The following is a 27,110-nucleotide window of genomic DNA, read 5'->3' as shown; positions in this document are numbered from 1 at the left end:
GCAGGACATGCCCTGGCCCTTGGTGGTGGGCGCAGACCTGCACAGCGCTGCCTGCCCGCCCCTCTAACGAAGGAGCGTTTGAGACGGGTCACCACACACCCACGTGAACCACCTGGCCCCGGCAGACGGGCACACACCTGTTGAAGCGCTTCAGCATGATGGCGTTCTCCGTGCACAGGTCGTCAGCAGGCAGGGAGCTGGCCTGCCAGCGGAGGCGCTCGTCCGCGTTGGACAGGTACTCCGTCCTGGCGATGTCTGTGCGGAACTGTGGGGTGGGGCGGGGCGGTGAGTTTGGCCTTCCCTCCACACCGGCAGGGGTGGCGCTGGGGCGGGGACGGGAACACCACCAGTCTCCCGGTGGCGGTTCATCCTGCACCGCCCGGTGCCGCTCCCAGGGCCGGTACCTGGATGTTGGCCTGCTGCAAGTGGTGGGACCACGTGGTGAACAGGTTCTGCCGCATCTGCTGGTCGAAATAACCCGCGTACGCGATGAAGGCCGCCGACAAGAGGCAGTCCCCGGCGATGGTGGACATCTGGTTTTTGAAGGTCTCGCTTGTTTTCTCCCATCGCTCGCGCTCGGCTGACAGACTCTTCAGGAGAGCAGTGCTCCGGTTCACCTGGAGGGAAGCCAGGGGCGTGGGCACCAGGCGTGTGGGCCGTCTCTCCAGCGAGCACCGCAGGGCTGCGCCGGGAGCCAGGATTTCTGGGGACTCACTTTCGCTTCGACGGCAGCCAGGTCTGCTTTGATGGCCTGGGCCTCGGAGATGAGCACCGCGTACTCCTCCTTGTAGCGGGCGATGCTGGCCTCCAGGTCACGGATCATCTGCTCCACCTCGTTGGCCTTCTTCTGGTTGTCCTTGGCGTCGTCCTCCAGCTTCTGCAGCTCGTTGCGCAGGGGCTCCACGCGCTTCAGCATATCTGCGTAGTTGAGCTGAGTGGGGCGAAAGGGAACTCTTATTTCTGAGGGACTGCACGGGTCACGCGTGGGCGGGGCTCCTGGCCACACTCGTTAGTTACCTGTGCGATTGCCCACTTCACCATCGGGCCGCAGGCCAGGGAGGCCCGGTTCACAATTTCATAGTTGTAGCTCGGGTTGGACATGTAGTTTTTCTTCATCTTCTCTCGTATGGCGTCACTGCAACGGAGGAGCCGTTACTAAGCACGCGCCGGGCAGAAGCAAGGCGCAGCTTTTAGGAGATCAAACTGCAAAGGTCAGTTCCCATATGCTGCCCGGTGACCAAGGAGGATGAGCCACACCAACTGGCGTTCCAGGTGATGCTGCTGCCGAGGACTCTGACCCCCCCCCCCCCCCGTGCCCGGACAGCAGACAGCTGGGACCTGGCTGGGCCGCAGCAGGACTCAGCCCTCAGGGGTTGAGGGTCAGAATGCCACTGCCCAGACCGTGGGGAAGAAGCCAGACTGCTTCCTTGAGTGGCAAGCACCAGGGTGGCCGACGTCCCTGACAGCCGAGCAGCCCCACCTGATCTCCTCAGCGGAGAAATTGACGATGGTGGGGATGAAGTTCTCCCGCATGATGATGGAGCGGATCTGCTTCCAGTCTGTCGTGCTCTCCCCGAGCAGCAGGCAGATGGACTCGAGTGCCAGCTTCACGGCTGCAGGGGGGTTGGCCATGGACCGCACCTCCACCAGGTGCTGCTTCTTTATGGACTTCACGGCTGTGCAGTGGGAGGGGGAGACAGCGCGGCTGTGAGGAGGGAAGCGAACCCCAGCCAGCGCTCTGACGCAGTCAGTCTCAGAACAGGGGCCACAGCCCAGGGACGGGCGCGTCTGTTGTAACGCCCTCCAGATCAGCTTCAGTCGGCGAGTTGTGGAAGGGCCGTGAAGGTCTCACTATATACTAAGCACAGACTGCAACGTTTTATAAAAAGCAGTGTGTTACCTTAAACAGTGCCTCACAAAGGCCTCCAGCAACACTGAAAAAAACACTTAATTGTAAAAAGACAAACCAACCGTGACGCAGCCAGGGGCTGAGTACGCGAGTGTGCTTTCGCACGACTCACAGGCGCCTTCAACTGGCCGGTGAGGGCCTGGCACCGACTGCCCTCCAACAGTGGCTGGTGCCCGCCCGTGGTGGAAAGGATTGTCCAGCTCCAACTGGGGTGGGAACCCTAGGTTCTCCTCTAACTCCAACTACGAGCAAAGATCTGCGGGGTTTGGATGCTGCCTTTCCATTCATCTTGCGTGGCACAGAGCGCGGCCGGCCACAAGCAGTGCACTCTCCGAAGTGACCACGAGAGGGCGACACGGCACACTTCAGAGTGTTTCTTGCTGAAATTCAGTCAAGGATCATTACAAAAAATTGTGTCAACATAAAGCTTATTTTGTCACTTTTCTCAAGGGGAAGGGCCTTGCTCTGGTGGCAGCAGACCAGCTCCACAGGAACTGTGCCAGAAGAGACGGGGACAGGCTCCACCAGTGACACTTTGGGAAGGGCATGCGCGGGAACCCGTGGCCTACCGTTCTGGGCCTCGATGACGGCGGGCTCCACCTTGTCCAGGTCTTCCTTGACGCTCATCTGCTTGTCGGCAATCACCTCCTGCTGCTTGTGCAGCTGTTCCTGAATTTCCTGACTCATGACCTAGAACGGAAGGTGGCTCGGCTGTGCGTGAGGAGGGGTACGTCTGCTATAGCCCCTCCGACCCTGAGAGCCAGGTCAGACCCCACTCCCCTCAGAGACCGGAAAGCCCCGCCCACGTGGGCCATAGGGCCGGCAGCGGAAGGCGCACCTTCTTCTTTTCGGCCTCCTGCTGGTCCTTCACCATCTTCTTCAGCTTGTCGTTGGCTGCCGCGTTCTTCACCTCCAGCTCTTGGCTCTTTATCCTCAAGTCACGACGCAGCTCTTCCACCTGAGGGCAAAGAGCCCACCCGGGAGAGCGGGCCACGAGTCACTGACTACCGCAAGCATCTCACAAACACGCGACACCCGGCTATGCGGTCAGGGCACGGTCTGCTTCTCCCGCGGACGGCCAAACGAGAAGCGACAACAGCCAAACCAAAACCATACCTATTCTTTTGGTCAGGTTGGCAAAAAGCAGAACATATTTTTTGGTGTGCAGCAGAATTGTGGTCACTCGTTTACGTGTGCCAGGAGACGGAGGCGGCTCAGAGCTGCCGCCCCGGGGCCCGCCCCGCAGCCCACCCCGGCGGCCGCCGCCACGCCCACAGGGCACCTGGTCGACCGTCTCTTTGATTTTCCTGAGCCCGACGTTCAGGTGCATCTGCTGCTCCTCCAGCTCGCTCCGCTTCTCGTGGAACAGGTTGGCGTAGTGATTGATGAAGTCCAGGTAGTGGCGGGGCGTGACAGCCATCGTCCTGCCTCCCCGCTTGGCTAGCCGGGCGTTGGCCTGTGAGAAAAGAGAAACCGCTTTCCCTCTGCGAACTTGCTCCGCAGCTTAACCTACTGGCCCAGAGAGACGAGGCACGGGCCCCGCCCGCAGGAGCCACAACAATGAGCGGGGGCCTTAGTGCGGCCTCCTCCGAGACCTCCAGAGTCCCCTAAGCTGACACTCCCTCCCCCAACTTGTCTAGGACGAGGAAGGCAATCGTGGACACCTCAGAGGTGTGCTTCCCGGGAAAAGCAATCACAAAGTGGAAATTGCTGAGTGAATGTCAGTTTTGCCTCCTTTACCATCTGTTTATTTGCTTTTCTTAACAAATATTTCATTTATTCTTAAAGAGAGAGGGAAAGGAGAAAGGGAAGGAGAGGAACACTGATGTACAAGAGAAACACAGGTCGGTTGCCTCTCACACGCCCTCAACTGGGGACCAGCCCTCAACCCAGGCACGTGCCCTGACTGGGAATAGAACCGGTGACCTTCCGCTCTGTGGGACAACGTCCAGTCCACTGAGCCACACCAGCCAGGGTGACTGCTTATGTGCAATGGACACCAAGACCAGAGACCAGCCAGCAGGCGAGGCTGCTCAGGCTCTGTCACCAACTGCCCGGGCCTCCCTGCCAGAGGGGACGTGGGAGGCAGGGCAGGCGACAAGGCCCGCAGGGCTGGACTACATTCTAGATGTGTGGGGGTGGCCTGCAGGTGTGGTGGGGGCAGAGCAGTGCCGACAGGACTCCCACAAGCCCAGAGAGGCTTCTACAAGCTTTGCAGGTGGGAGCAGCCTGGACTGTTGTCTCAGAGTCGAGAGCCAGGGCCAGCAGGACAGCAGGTGAGACCCTTCCACCACGTGCTCTGTCCATGAGGCTGAGGGCGGCACAGCCCGTTCTTTCACGCACAACTGCAGGGGCCTCTGTGCCACAATGGCAGAGCACGGGGCCGGGCCAGGGACCTGCCTGCCTGCAAAGTGCAGAACTTTTACTGCCTGGCCCTTCACGGAAAAAGTGTGTAAACCCCTGGTCGAGGTGAGCACAGGGTCCAAACAGGCGGCCGCAGGCAGCAAGCAGGGAAGACTGGACAGAGGTAGGACCAGGGCAGAGAACGGGCGGTGACATGAAGGCTGAGATGTCACCGACAGATCAGGCGACAAAAGGGGACGCTAGTGTGGGCACAGCGTCAGATGTGAAGCGCCTAGGGTCTTCGAGGTGACCCACCTGGTGAAGAGTCTGATGAACAAACACGCAGCTGTTCACGATGGCTTCCCGATGTGACGGTGGCTGCGGCAGCTTGTCATACACAACCGGCATGTAATCAGGCACGACGTAGTTCGGCTTCTCCAGGTCCATTTTACTGGTGAATTCTTTGCCAACTTGATAGAGCGCTTCCGTGGACCAGTCCCCAAACCAGTTCAGCACACACCTGCGGAAGATGCCCGTGTCTCAGGACAGCCGGAGAGCAGGGCTGGCCAGGGTTGACCCGGAGCCCGGAGCAGACCGTACCTGTTGAAAAGTGCCGGGGACGTGGCCGCGCGGTCCTTGAGCCCCTCGGAGGACGGGTTCATGGTGAAGACGACGTGCAGGTTGCGGATGACCTGGCTGGTGAACCACTTGTACAGCTCCTCGTGCGAGTCCAGCATCAGGCCCTCCTTCTGGGCCCCCTCCTTACACTGGGTCATCAGGGTGGCGTACTCGTCTCCCTCAAAGAGCCCGGGCACCTAGGGCGTGAGACAGCACAATGCCCGACCGGTCCTCGCCTGCGACCACGACGCGCGCCACACCCGGCTGAGGTCGCCAAATTACCTCCCCGTTGGCCAGAAGCGTGTTCATTCGCTCCAGGAACCCAGAATCCAGCACATTGGACTCGTCCATTATGAACGCTATCTTTTCATTTTTGCAGCCAGAGCGTCTCAGCACTGTCCGGAGGTCCTCATCGAAGTCCTCCCCCGTGTACTTCCTGTGCACCTGCAGAGGCAGCCGGCGGGTTAGGCGCCTTCCAGTCAGGGGGCCACGCGCAGGAGTCAAGACCCCCAGCTGGGGTGGGCAAGAAGCGACCCACCTTAATCTGGTAGACACTCAGACCATTCATCCAGGCCACGAAGCGGGACAGGGTGGTTTTTCCCGCCCCGCTGACGCCGATCAGGAGCAAGTGGCCCTGGGGTTGGCGGAATATCCTGCAACGGCACCAAACGGGCGCACTGAGGGGCTTTTGCGCTGCAGCCCCCCGGGACACGCATGTCCTGGACTCTCCCAGGGTCTTGCCTACGATGTTTCTCACGGGCTGGGACTTGAGTCCACAAGGTCCAGGGGACACAGAGCTCAGTGAGACATGGCCCTGCCCCTCAGACACTCAGAGGGTACAAGGGAGGCAGGTCCAGTAGGAGGGGGCGGGCTGTCATCACGGCAGGTGTGCAGAGCTGGGAGGGACTGGGGAAGGTCTGCTTGGTGGACAAGTTTGGGACAAAGGGCCGGACTTGGAAAGAAGTGGGGGGCTTGCTTGGCAGGCAGGACTGAGGTCAGCCAGGGGACGAGCACGGGGCCTGCCACCCTACCCCCACCCCCAGGAAGTCAAGAGCAGCACTGGTGAGGGAGGCACCGTGACAACGAAAGGCGCACCGGTCGATTCGGAGCACGTGGTCTAACACTTCATTAAACAGGACCAGAGGGACGTCGAGCTCTTCCTCGTAGAAGACTTTCAGCCTCGCTTTGACGTAATCCCGTAGCTCCTCCTGGTCTACTGGGATGTAATCCTGCAGGAAAAAGGCAAGACCCACACCACTAAGAAAAAATTACTAGTTATTAAAGCAAAGTTGGCACCGCTCCCACCCGGGGCTGCCTCCGCCCACCGCCCCAGTCAGGCCGGGGACTTCACTGTCCCTGTGTCAGGGGGCCTGCTGAGCGGAATGTGCGTCCGGACGGGGGCCCACGAGAACTTCTATCTCGCAGAGGGAAGGAGAGCTCACAGCTGTGCTGGACACACATTCAGCGTGGCGGAAGCACGAGCAACCACCCCAGCCACTCTGGGCATTTTCTCCCCCAACGCCCTAAGTGACAGGTGGCTGGATTAACAGCCGACTCTAACTAGCAGGGCAGCAGAAAAGGAAGCATCACTGCAACGGAGGGAGCGCGGCACCTTCGACAGCCAGTTGCTGTACAGGATGGGCCGACTCATGGCCTTCTCCTTGTCGATGTTGGGGAAGTGCTTCAGAGCGACCATGTCGATGTTCTCGTCTGTCCAGCGCCGCTCCTCGTCCTCCACGAGCCTGGGGGAGGGGAGCAGCGCACTGAGTCCAGAGGCCGTGTGTGGGGAGGAAACGCCACGTTTGGTGTGTGTTGTGGCAACTCCAAGGGCTGGGGTCAGTCTTTATCAGTAACGTTCATTTTCAACAAACGGAAAACCTAAGACCCTGAACCTAAGGTGATTTACGTAATCCAAAACTTTAATGTTGAATATAAAACCCCTCAGGGCTACGGTAGAACTACACTTAAGGCCCGTCCCCAAGAAGGGAGCGTGGGGGCAGCCCACGAAGCAACCAAAGGACTGCGCCCCTGAAGCGGCAGAACCCCGGATGGCAGGGCGGCAGGGCGGGCGTGCCCCTGGCCCAACGACTGACCACCAGCCTACAACAGGGCAATGTAGGGACCCTGGCTGCCTGGGCGAGAACAGCTGCCTGGGGCGGGACGCCCAGACCCAGGTGTGGCTGCCAAATGCTCCTTAGCCTGTCTTGGCCTGCAGGCAGCCACCGGCCGGGCCTTCCCGAGCGGTGCCACTAGTACCTGGCTGCCGGCAACGTCCAACACCTGAGGCTGTCAGTGGCCAGAGTAGCTGGTCCCGGTCCTGCCCCCGCCCCCCCCCACAAACCCCCGCTGGCCCAGGGGCGAGGGGCCGGCCCCGCCTGGGCCCACTCTGCAGTCCTCCCGGTGTGTTCCGAGGGGCTGGCACACGGTCACAACACTCAAGTGGCTTGAAGAGGAAACTGGGTGCTGCACCAACAGTAAGTCAGGCAAGAGGTGTTGTCTACTAGACGTTTAGTTACGGCAACACGAGCGTAAACCTTTCCTCATTAACCTAAAATGGTTCTAAAACTCTGTGAAGGACTGCTGCGCCGAAGAGCTAAAATTAAAACTATTGGGTTTGCCAAAAAGTCAGTTTAGTTTCTTCCAAGAGATGGCTCTAGCAGTGCTGAGTTATCTTTAACCTCACTCGAAGCGCTTCAGGTGGATTGTATTGTGACAGCAGTCATATCAGCATGCGTTTAAAAATCCTATCAAAATAGGTGAATTTTTGAGCAGCCATTTTAATATCGAAGATGGAAGAAGATAACACAACATTTTTGATGTGCTATGCTTTATTATTTCAAGAAAGGTAAAAACGCAGCTACAAGCAAAAAACATTTGTGCCACGTATGGAGAGGTGCTGTGACTGATCAAACGTGTCCGAAGTGGTTTGCATAATTTCTCGGTACTTTTGACATTTTGGCCAAATAAGTCTTTGCTGTGGGGCTGTCTTATGTACTGGAAGACGTTTAGCAGCAGCCCCGGCCTCTCCCCACTAGAGGCCAATAGTGGGAGAGAGCTGACATACTCAAAACACCCAAATAAATAAAGTTATTGGTGAAAAAGAAAAACGTGTCCTTTATTTTACGGAAAAAACTAAACAGACTTTTTGGTCAACCCAACACAAGGGAAAAAAGTCAAAAGGATAGGAGCTACAAAAATTAAGAATTTATTGTAAAACAAAGGTTGTGTGGAACTCTAAAGAACACAAGATCCTGATTCTGCAAAGTCAGTAACTTTCAAGGATCCTTACAAACGAACGAGACTCGATCTCTCACTGTGAGACGCACTGACTCAGACCACAGCCCCGCCCCAGTCCCTGCCGATTCCTTCCTGCAGTCCTGGTCACTTGGCTAGGACAACGGGACAGTTGTAAGACAAGCGCTGGCATGAGAGGCTGACAGGAGGAGAGAAGCAGTGCCCCAGAGATGCACCCCAAGTCCTCTGATGGGAATGGAGCCTGGGGACCAGGTGGCAGCAGGGAGCCCAGTGCGCTGACCGGTCACCACAGGTACCTACCGTGTGTGGGGTACACGCCACAGTTAAGGGGTTACAGTGCCTTCCCCAGGTCCCAGGTGACCCAGGCGGGCAGTTGCAGTGCTGTGGCCCCGTGCTGCTGGGGAGGTTGTGATCGATTCCTGGACGCGAGGCTGCCCTCGCTGCCTCTGTGCCCTTCCCCCCACAGCCCAGCCAGCCTCACAGGGACCTTGCGCGGTGGGTCGTGAGGACTCAAAGTGGGGGGCACGGAGCTAACCGGATCCTTGGCCTCACCTATCCTGGAAGAGGCGGAGGGCTTCGTGTGCCCAAATCCTGATGAGGCCTTCCACAGGCAGCGTCTCCAGCGGCCTCAGGGCCTCGAAGATGCCCCGCACCCACCGTGTCATCTCTCGGGGCGAGTAGATGTAGTGGGGCTGGGTGTCCTGCGTGAATCTCTCCTGCGGGAACCAGAAAATGGGGCTTACATGAACATGTCTTAAGACGTGAGAAGTGATTAAAGATCCAACACAATAGAACGTTTTTATGTTAAAAGTAAAGAACCTAGACCCTGGAATCCTTAAGGATGAATTAAATAGTGTTGGAGCAAGTGATTAAATGCCCAGAACAAAGTTAGATCCAAGTTGCTCAGCTTTCACTGGAGAAAGAAATCACAGGCTTCTGGAAGTGCTTTTAGATACGTAATTCCTGAGCGGAGGGGAAACCTTTCTGAGCATGATTTCAAACCAGAACTGGAACCGAAAGCAGAAACAACTGAAGGAGAAGGTTTACAGCGATGACACTGAGATTCTGCAGAAAAAAACGCACTGACGCAAACTCAAAGCCAATGAAGCACTGGAGACGTGTCTGCCACGGGCCAGGCAGCCCCTAAAGCACTCGGCACGGCGGACGTGTCGACGGGGTCGGTTCTCTTGTGGCCAGTGGGAGAGGGAGACGTCGGGGCGGCCTCACAGAGACCGCGGGCCGTGGCGTTTTTAGTACACGTCTACAGTGCTGACAAGGACACAGGCAGCGGCCCTGCAGGTGGGGACAGGGGGCAGACAGGCCTCTGCCTGCGCTGTGAGGAGCGTCACAGCACAGTCCCTGCCCTGCGTCCTGGAGGAAACCAGCACACGTATGTGTGTGCAGACGACAGCGCGTGAACACGTCGCAGCCGCGGGGCCTGGGAGAAGGCTCGGGAGAAGGGCGTGGACGCAGCTCCGCCTCCCAGAAGAGCCCCTCACTGGCTGGAGGAGCGAGGAGCCCACGTACCTGGGACATAGTGTAGAACTCCACCATGGCGGCGGTGAGCGGCTCCGCGTAGGTGCGCAGCGAGGGGATGAGCCGCAGCATGGCCCGGTTGAAGGTGCCGTAGATCTGCGTCAGGGAGGCGGGGCCCGGGTAGTCCACGTACACCACGGGCACGTGGCGCAGGAATCTGCACAAAGACAGCCCGGCTCAGCCCCGCCCAGTGCGGCCTGCTCATAGGCTGCCTGCCGGGAACCTGAGGCCACACCCACTGCCCAGGCCTGGGTCTGACACGCAGCGGCACACGCAGAGCCCTTGAAGGGGAGCCAGGCCAAGACGGAAAACGACGCAGGTGTGGGCCGTTCACTACTTACTGCCCAAGCAGCCGGCGCTGCCATTCCCAGTGTCTCCCAACGTCACGGGGCAGAGCAAGAAGCCGAGGGGAGGAACGAGGGCGGGGAGGTGATGTTGCCTCGTTACCTTTTTGCAATTACACCCAGACTTGCTGGGTTTGAGGCCACCCCAGGCTGGTGCTGTGGCCAGTGAAGTCTGCAGAACTGTGTGTTACCTGTGGGACAGGGGCTTTCTCCCGGGATCCGTGGGTGGATTACAAGCCCCGACAAACTGGATTCTCTCCAGCTTCACCCAAGTTTGATCCGAGGTTCGGTAGAAGCCTCCATGTTCCACCATCTGAAGGAAGCGCGAGGGTGGCACGTTAGAAGCAAATGTGCACAAGAAGCGGGGACGGGGGAGGCGCCGGGCTCCCGGAGCTGCACCCACCTGTCTGATGAAGGAGATGACCCTCTGCGTCCCGTATTTGTCCATGTCAGGCAGGTTGATTTCATCACAGAACAACACCAGCCACTTTCCGAGCTGAACGGGGGCCAGGACGACCCCGTTAGGCGTGCGCCTGTACTCGCAATAGTGGTCGAAAGTCTTCAGCAGCAGCTCTGGGGTTGTGGCACTCGAGAAGTTCAGACCTACGACCTTCACAGGGGCAGAGACCGTCAAGCACTGCAGGGCCGGCCCCGCCACAGCGTCCGCTGCCCCCTCCCGGCCTCGGTACCTCCATGTCCGGCAAGGCCCGCAGGGCACTGAAGAGCGTCATGGTCTTGCCGGACCCGGGGGGGCCACACAAGACCAGTGGCTTGTGCTCGGCCAGCCAGGTGTACAGGAGGGCTTCGTGGCGCACCGTGTCCAGGGTGGGCACGACGACATCGGGGGCCGCCACCTTGTGCGTCTCCACTTCGATCTGAGGCACCTTGGCCTGCCAGGGCGACCACTCCCCGCTGATGGACACCTGCACACAGAGACGGGCGCTGTCACCTGACCCACCTGCTTCCGCACTCACGGGGAACGCTCAGCTTCACGCAAGACACGACCTTCAGGTCCACCTGCACCCTGTACAGCCTAAAGCTGAGGGAGAGGCTGCTGAGGCCAATGGCCAAGGAGAGGCTGCCCCAGAGAGGCGTGAGCCCCCGCCCCACCCCGCCTGCTCACCTCGTAGTCGATAATGGGGATGTTGGGGGCAGCGGGCAGTGGCACAGTCGTGATTCTGCGGATGTATTCGCCCAGCTCTGCCCTCATTTTTAGCCGGCTGTCCCCCGACAGGGACCAGAGAATGGCGTAAACCAGATACCGCTGTGCAGAGAGAGAGCAAACTCATTTTCTGTGGTGTTTCAACAACAAACCAGATGTTTATGGCAGACATTAAACCTGAGAGGGGCTCCTAGAGGCGCTTGGATCCTGGACGGCACAGCACCTCCCCACGCTGCACGAAAGCCTGGCCCCCGCCCTGAGGAAAGAGCGCACACCCGCCACGCGTATGGTCCTCGCAGGTCCCCAGCACCCTGACCTGGATGTAGCGCTCCAGCTGCTCGACCTGCATGGGGAAGTCGGGGTGGTTGGCGTTGTACTGGGCCACGTTGCGGCAGGCCTGGTGCAGCATGGAGAAAAGCGAGCCCAGGCAGCGGAGGCGGGTCAGGTCCATGATGTGCTCCAGCTTGAAGGCGTGCTCCAGCGCCTTGGTGACCAGGCCGTTGGACGTGAAGTATGGCTGCATGATGGTTGCCGCGTCCCTCTGGATCTGCGAGATGGGAGATGCCGCTCGACTCCCTGCCGGAGCCTGGTGTGCTCCCGCTTCTCCGCAGGGCCCGGCAGAGGCCACGGGGCCTCGGGAGGGACAGCGTGGGGTTCAGAAACGAAGGACGGAGCTCCAAGGACCCATCCTCACCCCTTCACCTGGTGGTCCCCAAAAATCACGTTTTCTAGAACACTGGTTCCTGCCACCAACCAGAAGGCAGGCCCTGCCCATCAGCCATCAGCAGGAAGGAAGACAACAGAGTGTTTCCCGTTTCCCTGCGAGTCTCGACCTCAGTGGCTGCGGTGGCTGGGCTTCCTTGGAGGCTGGAGTGAGACAGACCTCACGAGCGCCTGGCTTCCACAGATGAGTGGTGGCCATCCCTAGATGGAACCTCGACACCTGTGGTTCCAGGCGTGTGTGCGCATGTGTGTGTGTGAGCACGCGGGGGCAAGACGACACACTGATGTTGGAGTGCACGGCGCATACCTGCAGCATCGGGGACGCAGCCTCCTCCCCCTCGTCCTCTTTTCCCTTGCGCCGGCGCTGGGCCTCGTCCTCCCCTTCGTCCAGGGGGATGCTGCGCAGCCGAGCCAGGAAGTTGTTGAAGATCATGTCCGTGCTGAGCACGTCCTCACTGAACCAGACCATGCCGCAGCGCGACACTGTGGCCAGGGTGGCGTACTTCAGGTCCTGCACTTCAAACATTATTCGTACCTGGAGGAAAAAACACCGAGCAGACTGAAGGAGGCCGGTTTGACGGAGACCTGGACGTAAAAGTTCTTTTACCTGTACACCCCTCGAAAGGGTGACAAGTCTAGTCTCCCTACATCTAGTCGGAAAGTAGAAGTGTCTACAGGTCACGTCCCTACAGCACCTGCCGACCCCTCACAGGACCTGGGCAGGAGGACCGTGTGACGGGAGCAGTGACACCTGGCACAGCGGGCTCTGGGCGGGGGAAGCCAGGGCTCTGTGAAGGGGACACTGCAGTGAGCACGCCCCGGGGCCCCACTCAGCCGCCTGCCTCTGCTCGGGGTGGGCCCGCAGGGTCTCCAGGTCACAGACTGGCTGGGGGCCTTGCCCAGTCCCTGAGCTGGCAGGCCTGCACACCCCTCTTCCCTCCAACAGTTGGAACCTGCAGGACGACAGCTCTGAGAAAAGACCCCGACGAGTCAAATCAAGACACGTGTCTGCGGGGGAGCTCACTGCCAGAGTGGCCCTGGCACCCGGGCTTGGTTTTGAAGTAGTGGTGTCCCCTGATGTGGACCCTTCGTGACAAAGGCTCACCGTCTCAGCTGCTCTGGCCAAAGCCCTTGGGGTTGCACCCCACTCCTCCCCCACTGCACACCCACCTCCAGTGCATTGGTGAGTCCTGCCCACACCAGTTTTAAATCACTACACTACGCGGCATCTTCCAGCACCTTTGCTTCCAACCCACCCCACGCTGGGTCCGGGGCACCACGCAGCCTCCACAGGGCCCCTGCTCCCAGCTGCCCACTTCAGCTGTCTCACAGACTGCAGCCAGAGGGTCTGAGTCAACAGTGATGCTGTCCCCACCCCGACTCCCAGAGGACAAGCTCAATTCTCGCCAGGATCCCCAGGGGCCTGACCTATCATGACCTGTGTCCTTGGTGGTCTTCCCGACTACTCGTGCTGCCCTTCCTGCGCTGGTGCCCACGGGGCACCCCCAACCACTGCTCCCACCATTGGTGCCTTCGCCCAGAACGCTGGAAGCCCACGGGCTCGCCCTCTTAGTCTCTAGTGAAGCCTACCTTCCCAGGGACACCTTGGCTGCCCTCCCAGTGTCCCATGTCCTCAGCACTGTCCCCCCAGGGCAGCGAGGTCTCGTCTGTGCTGCGTGTCCCTGCATTCGTAGATCCTGAACAGGGCCCACGCACAGCAGTGCCACAGGACGCCGCGTCAGGAGCGAATGCGCGCACACGCTAGGCCTGCCCGTCTCCCCCAGCAGGACCCGGGTCGGGTGCTCGTTCCCAGGGGCGGCCCTGCGCGCTTCCCCTCGGGGCTCCTCAAGCCCGGTCCCTTCCGAAGGCCCAACTCCAGCCCCACCTTACAGGCGGGGGGAAGGGCCTGTGCGCTTAACCCACATGCAGTGCAAACTCACTCACGAGCCCCACTTCTCACCGGCCATGGGAGCGGGAAAAGTCTAGCATGCAGAGATGACGGACTCTGAAACCGTCCCCAGGACCACCCCCCACCCCGGGAGCCACAGCCTTGTCCCTGGGCCGCACGCTGCCAGCACGTGGCCCTGAAGTGAGAACAGAGCAGGCTCCATGGCACAGGCGGGGGTCTGCGTACGTTGGGCGGGAGGCTGAGGCGCTCCCCGTTGGGCAGTGTCAGGAGCTTGTTGTCGTCCAGCACCGAGTTCAGGTTCTCCACCCACTCGGGGTCCACGTCGCCATCAAAGACGATCCACTGGCGTTTCTGCAGCTCGCCCCTCACGTTGTCGATGATCCTGGGGGGCACACAGCGTTGACGAACCCGAGGTTTGCGTACTTACAACACTCACCCCGCAACGGCTTCTCCTGCGACTATTTATTCTGTTCAGACTTCCGACGGAAACACCACACACACTGTCGGCATCGGGACGAGAACCAGTCCCACACACGCCGGGGCCCCGACACCGATAGGAGGGAACTTACTTCCTCAGGACATGTGTGAACAGCCCGTCGGTCCATTCCCTGGTGTTGGGGTCCAGGGTGCCATAGAGGTGGTCTTTGCTAATGGCTTTGGGGTCGATGATGTGGGCCACGCCTTCCACACCCTCGAGTCTCTCCAGAGCCTTGAGGAGAACGCGCCAGGCCATGCTCTTCCCGCTGCCAGAGGGCCCCACCATCATCAGGCCGTGGTTGATCTGGGTGATCTGGTACAGTTGGAGAACCTGCCGGCACACAGACCGATCCCATGGCCTCTGGGGAGAGAACGGGCAGGGCCCATCCCTTCCCGTGTGAGCCAGTGGACGGCGGTGTGATGGGTGCATAGCAGGTGTGGGATTCCAACCGGAGACCCTCCACACAGGCCGCACACACAGGAGTGCCTCACAACTTGCTTCACCGCGCTGCGCTGTGGGGCGGGCCGTGATCAGCGGGGCGGGGTCAGGGGAAGGGGGGGGGCGCTGCTGGTGAGGCACAGGAAACGCCTCAAGGGGGCAGGACTGTGGCCGAGCAGTCGGTTCTGTGCCCACAGCAGCCTCTGGTGCAGCACACAGAGCCTGGCCGAGTAACTGCTTCCCGCGGCTCTCAGAGGAAGGAAAGGAAGTGCGCGTGGGCCCTGTGTGCGTTAGAGTCAGGTCGTCTACCGCGGTACTGGGAAGCCTCGTAAATGGGAATTTCAGTGGCACAAACTTTCTCCACTGTGACCGCACCCTTAGCTGGCATTTTCAGAGGACGAACTAAGCCCTGTAGGTGAAGTTTCCAGGCAAGTTTCGCCTCCTCTACCTCTAAGACAAGACCCCACGAGGCCTGGGGCAGCCTTCGCAAACCAGCACGGGAGCCCAGCCTCAGAGGACCACTCTGGCGACGGCGCCCTGCAGCGGGTGGGTCTGCGCGGCCTGCCATGTGCCAGCCCCAGTTACCTTTTCAACCCACATCCCGCCGACTTCTTCCCCGTCTCCATAGGTCAGGTACATCTCCTGGCACACTTTCTTCAGCTCCTCGCGCAGCGCGGCCATCTCCCCGCGGTGGTACTGGACCCCGGGGAAGACGTCCGACAGCAGGCTGAAGAGCAGCGGGATGTCCTCCGCCACCAGCTTCGGCACCATCGTCTCGCAGACACTCTGGATCAGGATCTGCGCAGGGGGTGGGGTCAGCTCCGGGGCAGGGAGCCCCTGGCCACGCACCCCCCCACCCTCCCTCACCCATCCGCAGTGCAAAAGGAAGTGTGCACAGTGTGCAAGGGATCAGTGGTGAACAGAACGTATGGACACACCTCCTGCTCAGGCAGATTTTCTGCAATTTCTCCTTCATCCACGGCTTCGCCTCTTTCTTCCTTCTCCCTCTTTATCTTCTGGATCCTCTCCCTCTTCACGTTACCTGCACTCACCAGCACGCTCTTCAGCGCCCGCAGCCCGAAGTCATAATGGCTCTGAGAAGACAGCTGCTCGTCACACAGCCTAGGAGAGAAAGCGTCTTCTCGGAGACCTGCACACTTTTTCAGCAACAGCAGCATCACGCCAGGACGCCAGGGAGCACGGGAAGGAAGCGCCGCGATTGGAGGGGGGACTGTGAATGGGCACAGTTTACAGAGGCTAGAAACTCGATCGCGAATAACTGAGTTACTCACTTGAAGAAAGGGACGATTTTGTTGGCAAGGACTTCAGCCGTGCGGAAGCCCTGGGAGTACAGCATGACCTGGGCGATCAGCTGCCGGTCAGGCTTGGTCATGGCCAAGCTCCGGAACAGCTTCTTCAAGTTGTCTGGAAGGTTCGACCTGCCTGCGTAGCCAGGGTTCATGGTGATGAAGATGGCCATGTCTGGGCTCACCTTGACTTGCTTGTTCAGCAGCTCACAGGTAATGGGGGCAGAGGCTGAAAATCGGATAAGAGGAAACACTGGAAGTTAAACTGTGCATGACCTGGCCCACATCCACAGGTGGGTAGGCCCACCCCCGCGTGCCTCTGCCCTCTGCCTGGGCTTTGTGTGGAAGACTGTAGGGTCTGCCCTCGGGGCCTCTCTGCAGGAGTTCCTCCTGTCCTGCCCCTCCCCAGCTCCATGGAAGAAGGCTGGCCCTGGGGAGGCAGAGGGCCCACACAGGCCTGACACCTGTCTGGGGTGCACTCCATGGGAGGGCATGGGGACATGTGGGATGAGGCTGCTCCCGGACGAGACAGGCAAACTGCTGACACAGGGCCATCCTGGGTCTGGCCTCCCAGCTACACTCGGGACTCGCCGCCCTGATTAAGTCCCACTCACTCTGACTGAAGCGGTGCCAGGGCCCACAGTGGCCCGCTCCCACCTCTAGAGCCCCCGCGGGCAGAGGGAAGCCTTACCCTTGTCGAGGCTGGGGCTGGAGTGCTCCCGCAGTGCCTCCTGGATGCACTGCACCTGCTGGGACACGGCTGACAGCATCCGCTCCTCCAGGCGGTTGAACTCGTCAAAGCAGCCCCACGCCCCCACCTGGCAGAGCCCCACAAAGATGCGCCCCATCGCCTGGGAGGGAAGGAGCGAGTGCAACCAGTTACCTTGGGTGGCCCGTCTGACCCAGGGCAAGTCCCGGGGGAAACCCGCACCTGCTCGTGTCTGAAGTGGGGACGTGGGCCCCTCCCTCCCAAGGTGGCTGGGAAGGGCCACCCTGGCACAGCAGTGCTTCCTCAGCCACAGTGACCCCGAGCATGCAGAGGCGGGGGAGCCGCCAGATCCCGTGCTCAAATCCCGACGGCAAAGCTGTGGCTGTGTCTTTGTGTTCACTCACTTTCTGCTAAGAAACCTTTCACGTGCCATTTATCACCAAATTCAGGCACTACCCACTTCTTTAAGAAACTGCCCTCTAGGAAAAGCACGTCACACTGCAGAGGGGACTTTGGGAACATCAAAGCACACACGCTGGGTCCCGCCGATGCCGGTCCCTGAAGGCCGCGCTGAGCGAGGCGGGAGGCGGCCGGCGGCCGTGAGAGGTGCCGGCACAGTGCTCCCCTGATGCTCACAGGCCTCAGATTTGCGTGGGTCCCACAAAGCTCCTCACCTGGAAGTCAAAGGTTTCATCACAGTTGAAAACCAAAACGAAGCGTCCCAGCTGATGGCCAAGAGCTTTGACCGACTCGGTCTTCCCGGTACCCGCGGGCCCTGTCGTGTGAGGAAAAGCAGAGTCTGTTACGCAGCCGGGACACGGCTCCAGCGTTAAGACAGCTGTAAAGAGCAGTTAATTTTAAAAAGCAGACGTAATAAGTGCAAACAAATTCACAGTTTTTGGAACACAGGAGCCCTGTAATTAAGAAACACATGAAATCATAAACTTTATCTTTGAAAATGATGTTGCTCTCCTACTCCACGTGTCCAGGTCGGTGGGGTGACCTACCGAAGGGCGACCCGCCCAGCCTGGCCTCCAAGGCCTGTGTCATTGTCAAGTAGCAGCGGTCAGTGAGGGGCGTCTGGACCAGCTTGTCCTGGACACCCAGGTACTCGAAGCCATAGTTGAACTTGGCGTTTGCCATTTGGATCGACAACTGCTGGAGCACGTCCGTCTGCTTAGGGTCGAAGTAAAACCGCATCTGGCTGAGCCACTCGAAGGACTTGCTGTTGTCGATCTTGCTTTTGATCAAGGACCTGGTGACGTCCCTCTGGTGAACCAGCTCGGTGATCTGCAGAGAGACCGCTGTGACAGCCCAGTGCCCGCGCAAGCCGCCGTGGGCGGGCGGGTTCCCTGGGAGACCTAAGCGGGGGGCTGCGTTCGTCTCTACACCCTCTGAGATGCAGATTCACTCCAGAAACGCCCTCCACTTGGTGCAGTCACCCAGAGTCACGAGTGGCAGCAAACTCAAAAACACCTCACTAAGGAAAAGCTCTGCAACCAGGAAAAACTCTGATGGGGGGGGTACAGCCACCTCTGTCCCAGCAGCCTCTCTGCTTCACCCTGGGGTGCAAAGCCCAGTGACAAGGACCCTGGCTTGGAGCCATGCTGGGCTCGCCGGGCCTGCCGACACGGACGCTGCGCCCACGTGGAAGGAGATGACGAGAAGGTGCGGAAGCCCCTCTTCCCCACGACGCTGTCGTGTATACAGCCCCTGCACCCGACCCAGACTCTCTGCAGTGGGCACCCGGACCCCATACCCACCCCGGGGCCCATCCTTCTGCCATCGGCCCTTCTCCCTGGGCAGTGAGAACCTTTTCCAAGCATGATCCAGCCTATGGGAACGGCACTAACCAAGTGCTCCAGCTTCCGCCGGCGCAGTGGGGGCTGCGCCATGAGGACCGAGTCGGCCAGCACGTTGAGGGTGACCTCCACGTTGCTCAGCACCGAGTGCAGGGGCGCCGCATCCCCGCTCCCACCCATGCTGCTCAGCGCCGTCTCCACGTTTTCGGACCAGGCGATCTGGGCCGACAAGACCACAAGTTGGGCCTGAAATACAGGAGACACGAGGTCCAAGAAGGTCATTATTTAGAGACCAGCCTGCCCTTGGTGCCAGCCCATGCCTGTCTACCCCGTGCTACCTGGTACTTATCGATCCAAGTGATGTAGGTATTGGGGTCAATTGAAGTCGCTCTACCAAAAATCTCAACCTCAGTCACAGACTCGGCCAGGAGCTTGGCCAGAGTGACTCGCATCTCCTTCTCCACCAGCGTGAGCCACTCGTTGATTTTGGGGTGCTCAGTAATTGACACGGGAGTCTTGAACATAACCTGAAACATGTGAAAATTAAGAATTAAGACGTGCAGAAAGGGAGAGAAGTCTTCCACGCGACAAGCACAAGTGAACTGCACCTCCTCTCCTTCGCGGGACGAGATGCCCAGGACGACCGAGTTGTCCTCGTTCAGGATGATGCTCGAGACGCCGGCAAACATTTTCTTGAAGTGTTTCTGTAACTTGGCTACATTTTTGCTATTTCCAATGATTTCAAGCAAATCTTCGTCACCCACAAAATAGAACCTACAATTAAAACAGCATCCAAGTTCCTAAAATGTTACAAACAAGGGGACTGGAGACACCACCTCCGAGTGCAGGAGGGAAGGCGCACTGGGAGGGGATGCACAAACTCAGCCTGGACTCAGAGCCCATCTGAGCCCCTCCCAGCCCTCAGCAAAACATTCCCACTCATCTAACCAGACACTGAAGAGGAATTCAACAAATTTCACATCATTCACCTTACTTCACAAACTCACTTTTATTTTATTTTTATTATTTATTTTTAGAGAAGGGAGGAAGAAAAACATCATAGGTTGCCTCTCGCACGTCCCAACCAGGGACCTGGCCCGCAACCCAGGCATGTGCCCTGACTGGGAACCAAACCTGTGACCCTTCGATTTGTGGGTCAATGCCCAACCCACTGAGCCACACTGGTCAGGACTCAAAAACTCACTTTTATAAAACCTGTTTGATTTATACTCAGCAAACTATTCAGAAAGGAAGAGATGCCATTCAGAAAATAATGAGAGCTAAGTTTTTAAGAGAAGCCCTGGCTGGTGTAGCTCCGTGGACTGAACACAGGCCTGTGAACCAGAGGGCTGCAGGCCAGGTCCCCAGCAGGGGGCGCACGAGATGCGAGCACACACTGATGTTCCTCTCCTGTTTCTCTTTCCGTTCCCGTCTCTATAAAATAAATAAAATTTAAGAATAAAAAATAAGAAAGTAATTTCTCTGCAGGAAATCCATCTCCTCATTGCGGGCACTGAGGCAGACCACTCCTACCACTTCTTCAGTAGCCGCTGCCTGGTACCTCTTTCTAACTTTTGAGTACAGCCACGTCAAAGTAATTAACCTCTTTGTTAAGATTTTACCTATTTATTTTCAGAGAAAGGGAAGGAGAGAGGGGGAGAGACATCAATATGTGGTTGCCTCTTGCGTGCTCCCCACTGGGGACCTGGCCCACAACCCAGGACTGTGCCCTGACTGGGAATTGAACCGGCGACCCTCTGGTTCGAAGGCTGGTGCTCAATCCACTGAGCCACACCAGGCAGGGCTAATGAACCTTTTTGACATTACAACGTTATTATCTGTAAAGTGGGTATAAGAGACTCCACAGGCCTGTCGTAAGGATTAAACGAGATGCACATATGAAGTACTGAGCATGGTGCCTGGCGTAGCCTTCAGAGTTCAGAGCTGTATCGCTTTGTCGTAACTTACCACCGTTACTCTAAGAAACATATACGTAACCTTGAAAAGTAAAGTTTTTAAAGAGATTCAAGCTGCCTGGGAGGAAGGGTGAGCGTTTAAAGGAAGCGCAGTAAAGAAAAGAAGGTAGAAGACAACGAGGGGCCACTCGCTGTAATTGGGAATCAGTGCGGGACAGGGAAATGGTAAAGGTCAAGTGGGTTACCTGCAACAAAGCCCTGACTTCAGCAGCGACTGCGGGGACACACACACACACACACACACACACACACACACACACTCTCTCTCTCTCTCTCTCTCTCTCTCTCTCTCTCTCTCTCTCTCTCTCTCTCTCTCTGACGTGGAAGAAAGCACAACTGAGCTCGGATGTCATTTCCACACGGACAGCCATCTCACCTGGGGAAGGACGACCGCTCCCTTTCCAGGTACTCGCCCAGTGCCTTCTGGATCTTTCCTAGCAGGTCTGCCAATCTCTCCAGAGACCGTTGCACGCCCTGGATGTTGAGGACGTCCATGACAAGGGGAGACTTGGACACTTTCTTCATGAGCGCCAAAAACTCCGTGCTGATGCTACAAATCAGGCAGACAGGAGGTCAGCCCGGGCCTGGGAGCGGCTCCCAGGACTGCCCCCGCCGCGCGGAGGCCCTACCTCTGGAACCGCTGGGTCTCCACGGGCAGCAGGTGCTTGATGTCCGCGCTGCCTGTGAAGATGCCTTCCAGGTAGACCCAGCGCCTCTGCACGTCGATCCACACGTCGAAGAGGGCCATGATGCGGTTCAGCTTGTCCTCCCAGCTCAGGGCATCCTCCTCAAACACCTGGAGGGCCAGCAGAAGGAAGAGGTCAAAACTAAAGTTTCCGTTCCCACGCAGAGGCGGCCCGGCCCACTAAGCATGCAGGGGGAGCTCGTGTCCAGTTCTCTGGCTCACGTTTTAGAGAGCAGGCCTCTGGGAGCTGTCGGCAGAAGGCACGACAGCGACGGCGCAGGGCAAGTGTTGAGCGGGGAGGGAGCTTCGCTGACAACGGTACCTTGTAGTACGGAGACAGCTTCATGGCAGAGACGCTGTTGATGTGCTCTTTGACCTTGTTGAAGAGGTCGTCCCAGCCGCGAATCAAACGACACTTGTTCTGGTAGTTAACCAAGTCTAGCTCGTAAGTGTTCCACACTTCCCTTATCTGTGTGAGAATCAGAGAGAGCATGTCACCTCTGTGCAGGATACTGCCAGCTGCATCAGCCACATCGGTTTACAGGGACAGAAAGGACCATGCCAAGGCTCAAATCTCAGGCCAGCCTGAACCGTGACATGAAGGTGCTCGTCCAGGCCTGCTGCTCACCTGCTTCAAGAACTCTTCCAGAGCCATCTCCCCTTGGGCTACGAGCAGCACGTCCTTGACGATGGCTTCGTTCTTCTGCAGGTCGACGTCCCAGATCTGGCCGAGGGTGAGCTCAGAGACCACCCAGTTCACGTGCAGCCTCTTCATCAGCTGCTTCCAGTGGCGGTCCTTCAGCGCCTCGGACTTCAGCTCAATCACCAGCATGTTGATCTGCAGAGAGAGCCGCCACGTCAGCCAGGCAGCTGCGCTCCCCACGGACACCCGCGCCCACGGCGGCGGCCACCCACCTTCAGGTAGCCCTTCAGGAGCCTCTGCACAAACTCGTAGGACGCGTACTGTCGCAGCCTCGCAGGGAAGTTCTTCAGCTGGTTCAGGAGGCCGTCCAGGCTCTGTCGGAGCTGTGAGAGAGACACAGCAGCATGAGCTCGCCCACACTCTTTTCAATGTCTGCTTTTTAAATTTTTAAAAATTATTTATTTATTTTTAGAGAAGGGAAGGAAGAAGACAGAAAGACAGGAAGAGAAACATCAATATGTGGTTGCCTCTCATGTGCCCCCTACTAGGACCTGGCCCAAAATCCAGGCATGTGCCCTGACTGGGAATCGAACCAGCAACCCTTTGGTTTGCAGGTTGGTGCTCAATACACTGAGCCACACCAGCCAAGGCCATTCCTTTTAATGTCTTAAAAAATGGTATTATATGAGGCTGGATGAATGATGTCAATGACACGCGGGACTGTTCGGTGAGACTTGGTGAGCTCCCCACACAGCTCCCTGCTTACAGTCCCCTAAGGCAGGCCCGAGACTGTGCACACCTGGAGACACACAGACACCGACTCACAGGACAAGTACCTTCCGAGGCTGCACGGAGACCCACGGCTGCTCCTTCATCTGGTCGATCTGCTCCCAGACCTTAGAGAGCTCCGACCAGACGCCTTTGAGGTCCTGCAATTCTTCCAAGGCCACCTGTCAGTGAGCACAGTGAAGCAGTGAGCCTGTGGGAGCCGACGTCGGTCAGAAGGGGCCCAGGTCAAGTGTGGGGTGAGGGCGAGAAGCAGCATCCCGGCCTCCCCACTCAGGTGGCTCATACCTGGACGCGCTCTTCACTGCCACTCAGCAGCCCCGTGTCCGTCAGTTCCAGTGCCTCCTTGGCCTTGGCACACTTCTCCCGGTCATCCTTCAGCCTGCCGAACTTGCCTTCGTATATGGTGAGAGCCTGGAGCGCCTCCTCCGGGCGGAGGTTGCCCTGAAAGCAGATGAAGCATGGAAAGCTGCAGGGCTGGGGCCAGGACAGACAGACACTGAGGCTCCAGAGCGGGTGGGGGAGGGAGCCTGCTGGGGCTCTGGAAGCTCGTGATTTCATGTCTGAGTGTAGGGTTGCCTCCGCATCTGACAAGTAAAATGTAAATAAGGAAAGGGGGCACCTCTCCATTCACCCAGCATCTCACTGAGCGCTCAGGAGACGGGACAGCTGCCTGACACAGCTGTCACGCCAGGGCCCAGGAGAGGCCCCAGAAGCCAGGCGCCACCCCTCCCCATGGCTGACACCACAGTCTTAGCTTGGACACATGCCCAGGGCCCTCCAGGTTGGTGATCGGGGCCTTGCCCGCCGGTCACCCCTCAGTCCCTGAGAGCCAGCGTTCTGCAGAGGCTGTCTTCAAACGGCTGCTAAATTGAACTCGAATACAGACAAGGACCTCTGGCCCAGCTGCTCAGACAGACTAGGGGCAGGACAGAGCCCCACCCAGCCCCCAGGTCGGGTCTGGAAAGCTTGTGTCTGCAAACCACCAGACCCGAGAACAGTGAGGGTCGCTGACCACCGCCTTGTCCATGTCTCTGCAGGTTGCACTCTTCAGCGAGGAAGACTGGCCCCTCCGCTGCCTCTCACCGGGCCTCACACTCGTGTCCCCTCTGCCTGGACCTCTGCCCCACCCGCATGACCTGCCAGCTGCCCTCGTCCAGGGCTCCACGCAGATGGCACCTTCCCTGACAGAGCGGTGCACCACCAACGCCCTCTTCCACCCGGCTCTCGTCTCCTTGCCCGGTTTTACCCGTCTCTCCCAAGGAGCACATCCACCATGCAGGTGGGCTCCTGTCTTTTGTGTTCACTGTTGATCCCTGATGCCCAGCACCATGCCTGCAACACAGTCGGAGCTCAACAATCACCAGGCGGGCCAAGAGGACCAGGCGTGGGTGCCTCTGGGACAGACGGTTAATAACTGTGATGTCAGCGACAGAGAATCAGCCTCCTCACAACAGAGCCAGCAGCAGCTGAGGCTCGGCCTGCATCCCCAAGAAGTTAAATTCCAACTTTTGAGTGCGCCTTAGTTAAAAGGACAGAAAATCTTTAGTCTTTAAAACCATCTCCTATCTGACGACAAGACTGGGCACGTTCAGGGTGGTGTGGCCGTAGACCACGTCCCAACCGAAGAGACGGTCAGAAGGGGTTGGGGGTAAAGAGGTCAAAGTTGTTGTTCACGTTTTCAACTATTCTAAAGTACTGCTTCTTTAGTTATAGAAGAAAAAGTCTTCGTTATTCAAAAGCGAAGCCGTGGCAAGGCCTTTTAGTTTGAAAGACAGACACTGGATCGTGCCGCTGGTTTAGGGGCTCGGGCACAGCGGGGCCACACTCACCGTGACAGGCTTGGTCTTCTCCCAGTCAGTCAGCAGGTCGGTGGTGCGGCTCTCCACGGCCCGGTCCTCCTGGACGATCTTCATCTGCAGGTTTGCCACCTGCTGCTGAATGGCGGAGTCCTTCCGCCGCATGATGTCATTGAAGGCCCCCCACTCGCCCTCGATGTTGTCGATGTAAAGCCAGGATGGCGGGAACTGGAACCTCTGCTTTTCCAGCAGGCGCTGACCATTGCGGTAGAGCTGGGCGAGATGGAAGACAAGTGCAGTTTAAAGTTCTGTAAGAATAACAGAACTACCATCAGCGTCTATGGCAAGGAAGACCCGGCGGCTACAGAACACAGAACGTCAATACATCCACTCTCCTCCAGCAGCCTCCCACAGGCCAGCTCTGCACCCGGCGGCACCCAGAGGCTCTGGAGAGGACCTCTGCACGCAGGCACTGTGCGTCGCCCCCAACTCCAATTATAAAAAGGAAATTCAAGTTTGATGACTTGAAGATCAACAAGAAAAACATAAGCTCTCACAAGACAAGAAACAGTGGTTCTCAAACCTTGGTATGCAGAGCAATCACCTGCAGACCTTTTTAAATCACAGAGGCCCGGGGTGCCCAGGTCTGCACACTCATAAGCACGTCGGTAGTTATGACACAGGGATCTGCAGACGCCCCTGAGAAATGGCCCCAAAGGGCTGGGGAGCCAGGGCACACAGTGAGGACTTCCCTGCTCCGGGAGCTCACCTCCACTTGCTTCTCAAACTGCTTGATCTTCCGTTTCAAAGACTGCACGTAGGTGATGAAGGTCACCGCGTCTGAGGTGCTGGCCGTGTCCACTGAGTGCTGCTCCAGCTCTTGGCGAGACTGTTGGAGAGCACAGAGTGTTTACCTTGGAGTCGGGGGAGCCAGTGGGGACCTGTGCGGCCGGGGCCCCACTTCCTCACCTTGGAGATCTGGGAATGGAATTCTGTCATGTTGGACCCGAGCATCTGTCCGAACTTGCTGAGAACCTCCTTATGCCAAGAGTCATACTTCAAGTTCACCTTGGACTGCACCTGCAGGTGAGCGAGCACAAGACAACTGTCCTTTTACGCCGGGCACCTGCACTCCCACTTCTTCCTGGCTGAGCAGAGGTACCCGGCCCGACATCGCTCAGGAAGATGGCGGGGCTCACCTTGCCGTAGTCTATGACGACTGGCCCAAACTCCTTCTTGGTTTCCGCGTTATCGAAAGTCCCTCTGGCCTTCCTTATCTGCACCAACAGGGCCTGCCACTTGCTGAGGTCCTCCCCGAGCCGGTTGTAGATGTTTTCGGCCTGCATGTCCCACAGGCACTGGTACTGAAGCCAGACCTGCACACAGAGACCAGGCAGACAGTTGGTGCTCCACTGTGTAGACCACCAATGCATGCTCTCAGGTCCTGCCAAAACGGCTCACGTTCACTCATCGCCGTCAGAGAAACCTCACTTCAAGCTCTTGGAGATTTTATATTAAAAAAAGACTAAAATGTATAATTCTCCAAAATGACAGTTAGTATCCCCTCAGGTTTGTCCAACTGCTCACCCTTTGCATTAATGCAGAGAATACTATGCAATGGGCCACGCTTGCACGTGGTCCAGAACTTCTAGCTCATACTCACTGGCTCGTCAGGTCTCGTGCTCACAGGTGTCTACAGTAGGGGTTGGGGCTTCTTACCTTGACGTACTGCTCGACCTCAGTGACGATGCCCATGACGGCGGAGTAGGACTCCTCCAGGGCCATGGGGCCGTCAGGCATCCGCGTTAATGCGTTCCGATAGAATTTCTCTTCTTCAGTCAAATCGTAATGCACGCCCACCTAACCAAGCAAAGCTGGAGATGAGCGCAAGTATCTGCGAAACTTCAGCTCTGCATCCCCCGCTCAATGAGAGTGGAGAATGGACTGGAAGAATAGCCCAGGAGAGACACGGTGTCTAAGGGAAAACACCCACTTCCAGAGTCACGAGTGACCCCCCCCAGAGCCTACTTGTGTTTAATCTGTCAGGCCCATCAAGGGGGGAGCAGAACAGCCACAGGCTGGAACACCTGGCGTCGCCTTCCGCACTGCGCAAGAACGCGCCTGCATTCAGTGCAGAGATGCGCCTCGCAAAGACCCTCAGACACCTGCCCTCCAGCCTGAGGGGGACACTGAAGGCCATGTCCAAGCACACGACAGCAGCACGACCAAGATGTACACCCACTAGGATGATGGTCAGACGACACAGTCGGTGAGTGCCTGTTACGTGCCAGGCACTGCCGCAGGTACAAGAAGCAGAAGGACGAAAATCCTTGCTCACACCCACTCATGTTACATGGGAGGGGAGAGACAGTGAAGGAAAACGCAAAATACACAGACTGTCAGATGCAGGGAAAGCAGGGAGCGGGCAGGGCAGGGCAGGCCCCGGTGGGGAGGTGACACCTGAGTGGAGAGCAAGAGGAGGGGGTGCGTGCACGGAATCGCCCCCAGGGATGCTGAGCACGGTCGGTCGGCAGTGCAGTCTGCCTGGCTCATTTGAGGACGTGGGGGAGTCCAGTGTAGCCAGAGCAGAGCTGAGGCAGCGTGGCAAAGAGCGGCCTGTCACAGGTGCCCGGCGGGCCACTCAGGATGTGGGCTTCTGTGCTGAGTGGGACAGGGAACCACTAACAG

At 58.3% G+C, this 27,110-nt stretch overlaps 1 protein-coding gene across 1 annotated transcript in view; it reads right to left on the bottom strand.

The window, feature by feature from the left end:
* DYNC1H1 (dynein cytoplasmic 1 heavy chain 1) overlaps positions 1–27,110 on the bottom strand; it is a 60,898-nt gene that overhangs the window by 12,405 nt on the left and 21,383 nt on the right. Inside the window, exons 12-56 of the mRNA XM_024568495.3 lie at positions 26,142–26,282; positions 25,622–25,798; positions 25,392–25,502; positions 25,192–25,311; positions 24,456–24,695; positions 22,912–23,067; positions 22,674–22,787; positions 22,110–22,220; positions 21,823–22,032; positions 21,517–21,663; positions 21,139–21,305; positions 20,886–21,059; positions 19,142–19,307; positions 18,872–19,060; positions 18,585–18,779; positions 17,739–18,021; positions 17,406–17,506; positions 16,714–16,873; positions 16,008–16,251; positions 15,654–15,837; positions 15,301–15,513; positions 14,369–14,607; positions 14,025–14,181; positions 12,198–12,425; positions 11,484–11,714; positions 11,129–11,269; positions 10,695–10,928; positions 10,409–10,615; positions 10,197–10,318; positions 9,653–9,818; positions 8,678–8,841; positions 6,483–6,612; positions 5,966–6,099; positions 5,409–5,523; positions 5,153–5,314; positions 4,853–5,067; positions 4,568–4,772; positions 3,192–3,365; positions 2,748–2,867; positions 2,479–2,599; positions 1,481–1,676; positions 1,018–1,135; positions 716–931; positions 405–617; positions 138–265 (exon numbers count right to left, since the gene is read on the bottom strand). Coding sequence (XP_024424263.1) covers positions 138–265; positions 405–617; positions 716–931; positions 1,018–1,135; positions 1,481–1,676; positions 2,479–2,599; positions 2,748–2,867; positions 3,192–3,365; positions 4,568–4,772; positions 4,853–5,067; positions 5,153–5,314; positions 5,409–5,523; positions 5,966–6,099; positions 6,483–6,612; positions 8,678–8,841; positions 9,653–9,818; positions 10,197–10,318; positions 10,409–10,615; positions 10,695–10,928; positions 11,129–11,269; positions 11,484–11,714; positions 12,198–12,425; positions 14,025–14,181; positions 14,369–14,607; positions 15,301–15,513; positions 15,654–15,837; positions 16,008–16,251; positions 16,714–16,873; positions 17,406–17,506; positions 17,739–18,021; positions 18,585–18,779; positions 18,872–19,060; positions 19,142–19,307; positions 20,886–21,059; positions 21,139–21,305; positions 21,517–21,663; positions 21,823–22,032; positions 22,110–22,220; positions 22,674–22,787; positions 22,912–23,067; positions 24,456–24,695; positions 25,192–25,311; positions 25,392–25,502; positions 25,622–25,798; positions 26,142–26,282 — 7,739 coding nt within the window. The remainder of the gene's footprint in view (positions 1–137; positions 266–404; positions 618–715; positions 932–1,017; positions 1,136–1,480; positions 1,677–2,478; positions 2,600–2,747; positions 2,868–3,191; positions 3,366–4,567; positions 4,773–4,852; positions 5,068–5,152; positions 5,315–5,408; positions 5,524–5,965; positions 6,100–6,482; positions 6,613–8,677; positions 8,842–9,652; positions 9,819–10,196; positions 10,319–10,408; positions 10,616–10,694; positions 10,929–11,128; positions 11,270–11,483; positions 11,715–12,197; positions 12,426–14,024; positions 14,182–14,368; positions 14,608–15,300; positions 15,514–15,653; positions 15,838–16,007; positions 16,252–16,713; positions 16,874–17,405; positions 17,507–17,738; positions 18,022–18,584; positions 18,780–18,871; positions 19,061–19,141; positions 19,308–20,885; positions 21,060–21,138; positions 21,306–21,516; positions 21,664–21,822; positions 22,033–22,109; positions 22,221–22,673; positions 22,788–22,911; positions 23,068–24,455; positions 24,696–25,191; positions 25,312–25,391; positions 25,503–25,621; positions 25,799–26,141; positions 26,283–27,110) is intronic.

Source organism: Desmodus rotundus, chromosome 7 (assembly GCF_022682495.2).
Source record: "Desmodus rotundus isolate HL8 chromosome 7, HLdesRot8A.1, whole genome shotgun sequence".
In the NCBI taxonomy this organism is placed as follows: Eukaryota; Metazoa; Chordata; class Mammalia; order Chiroptera; family Phyllostomidae; genus Desmodus; species Desmodus rotundus.
This window is presented reverse-complemented; position numbering and strand designations above follow the sequence as displayed.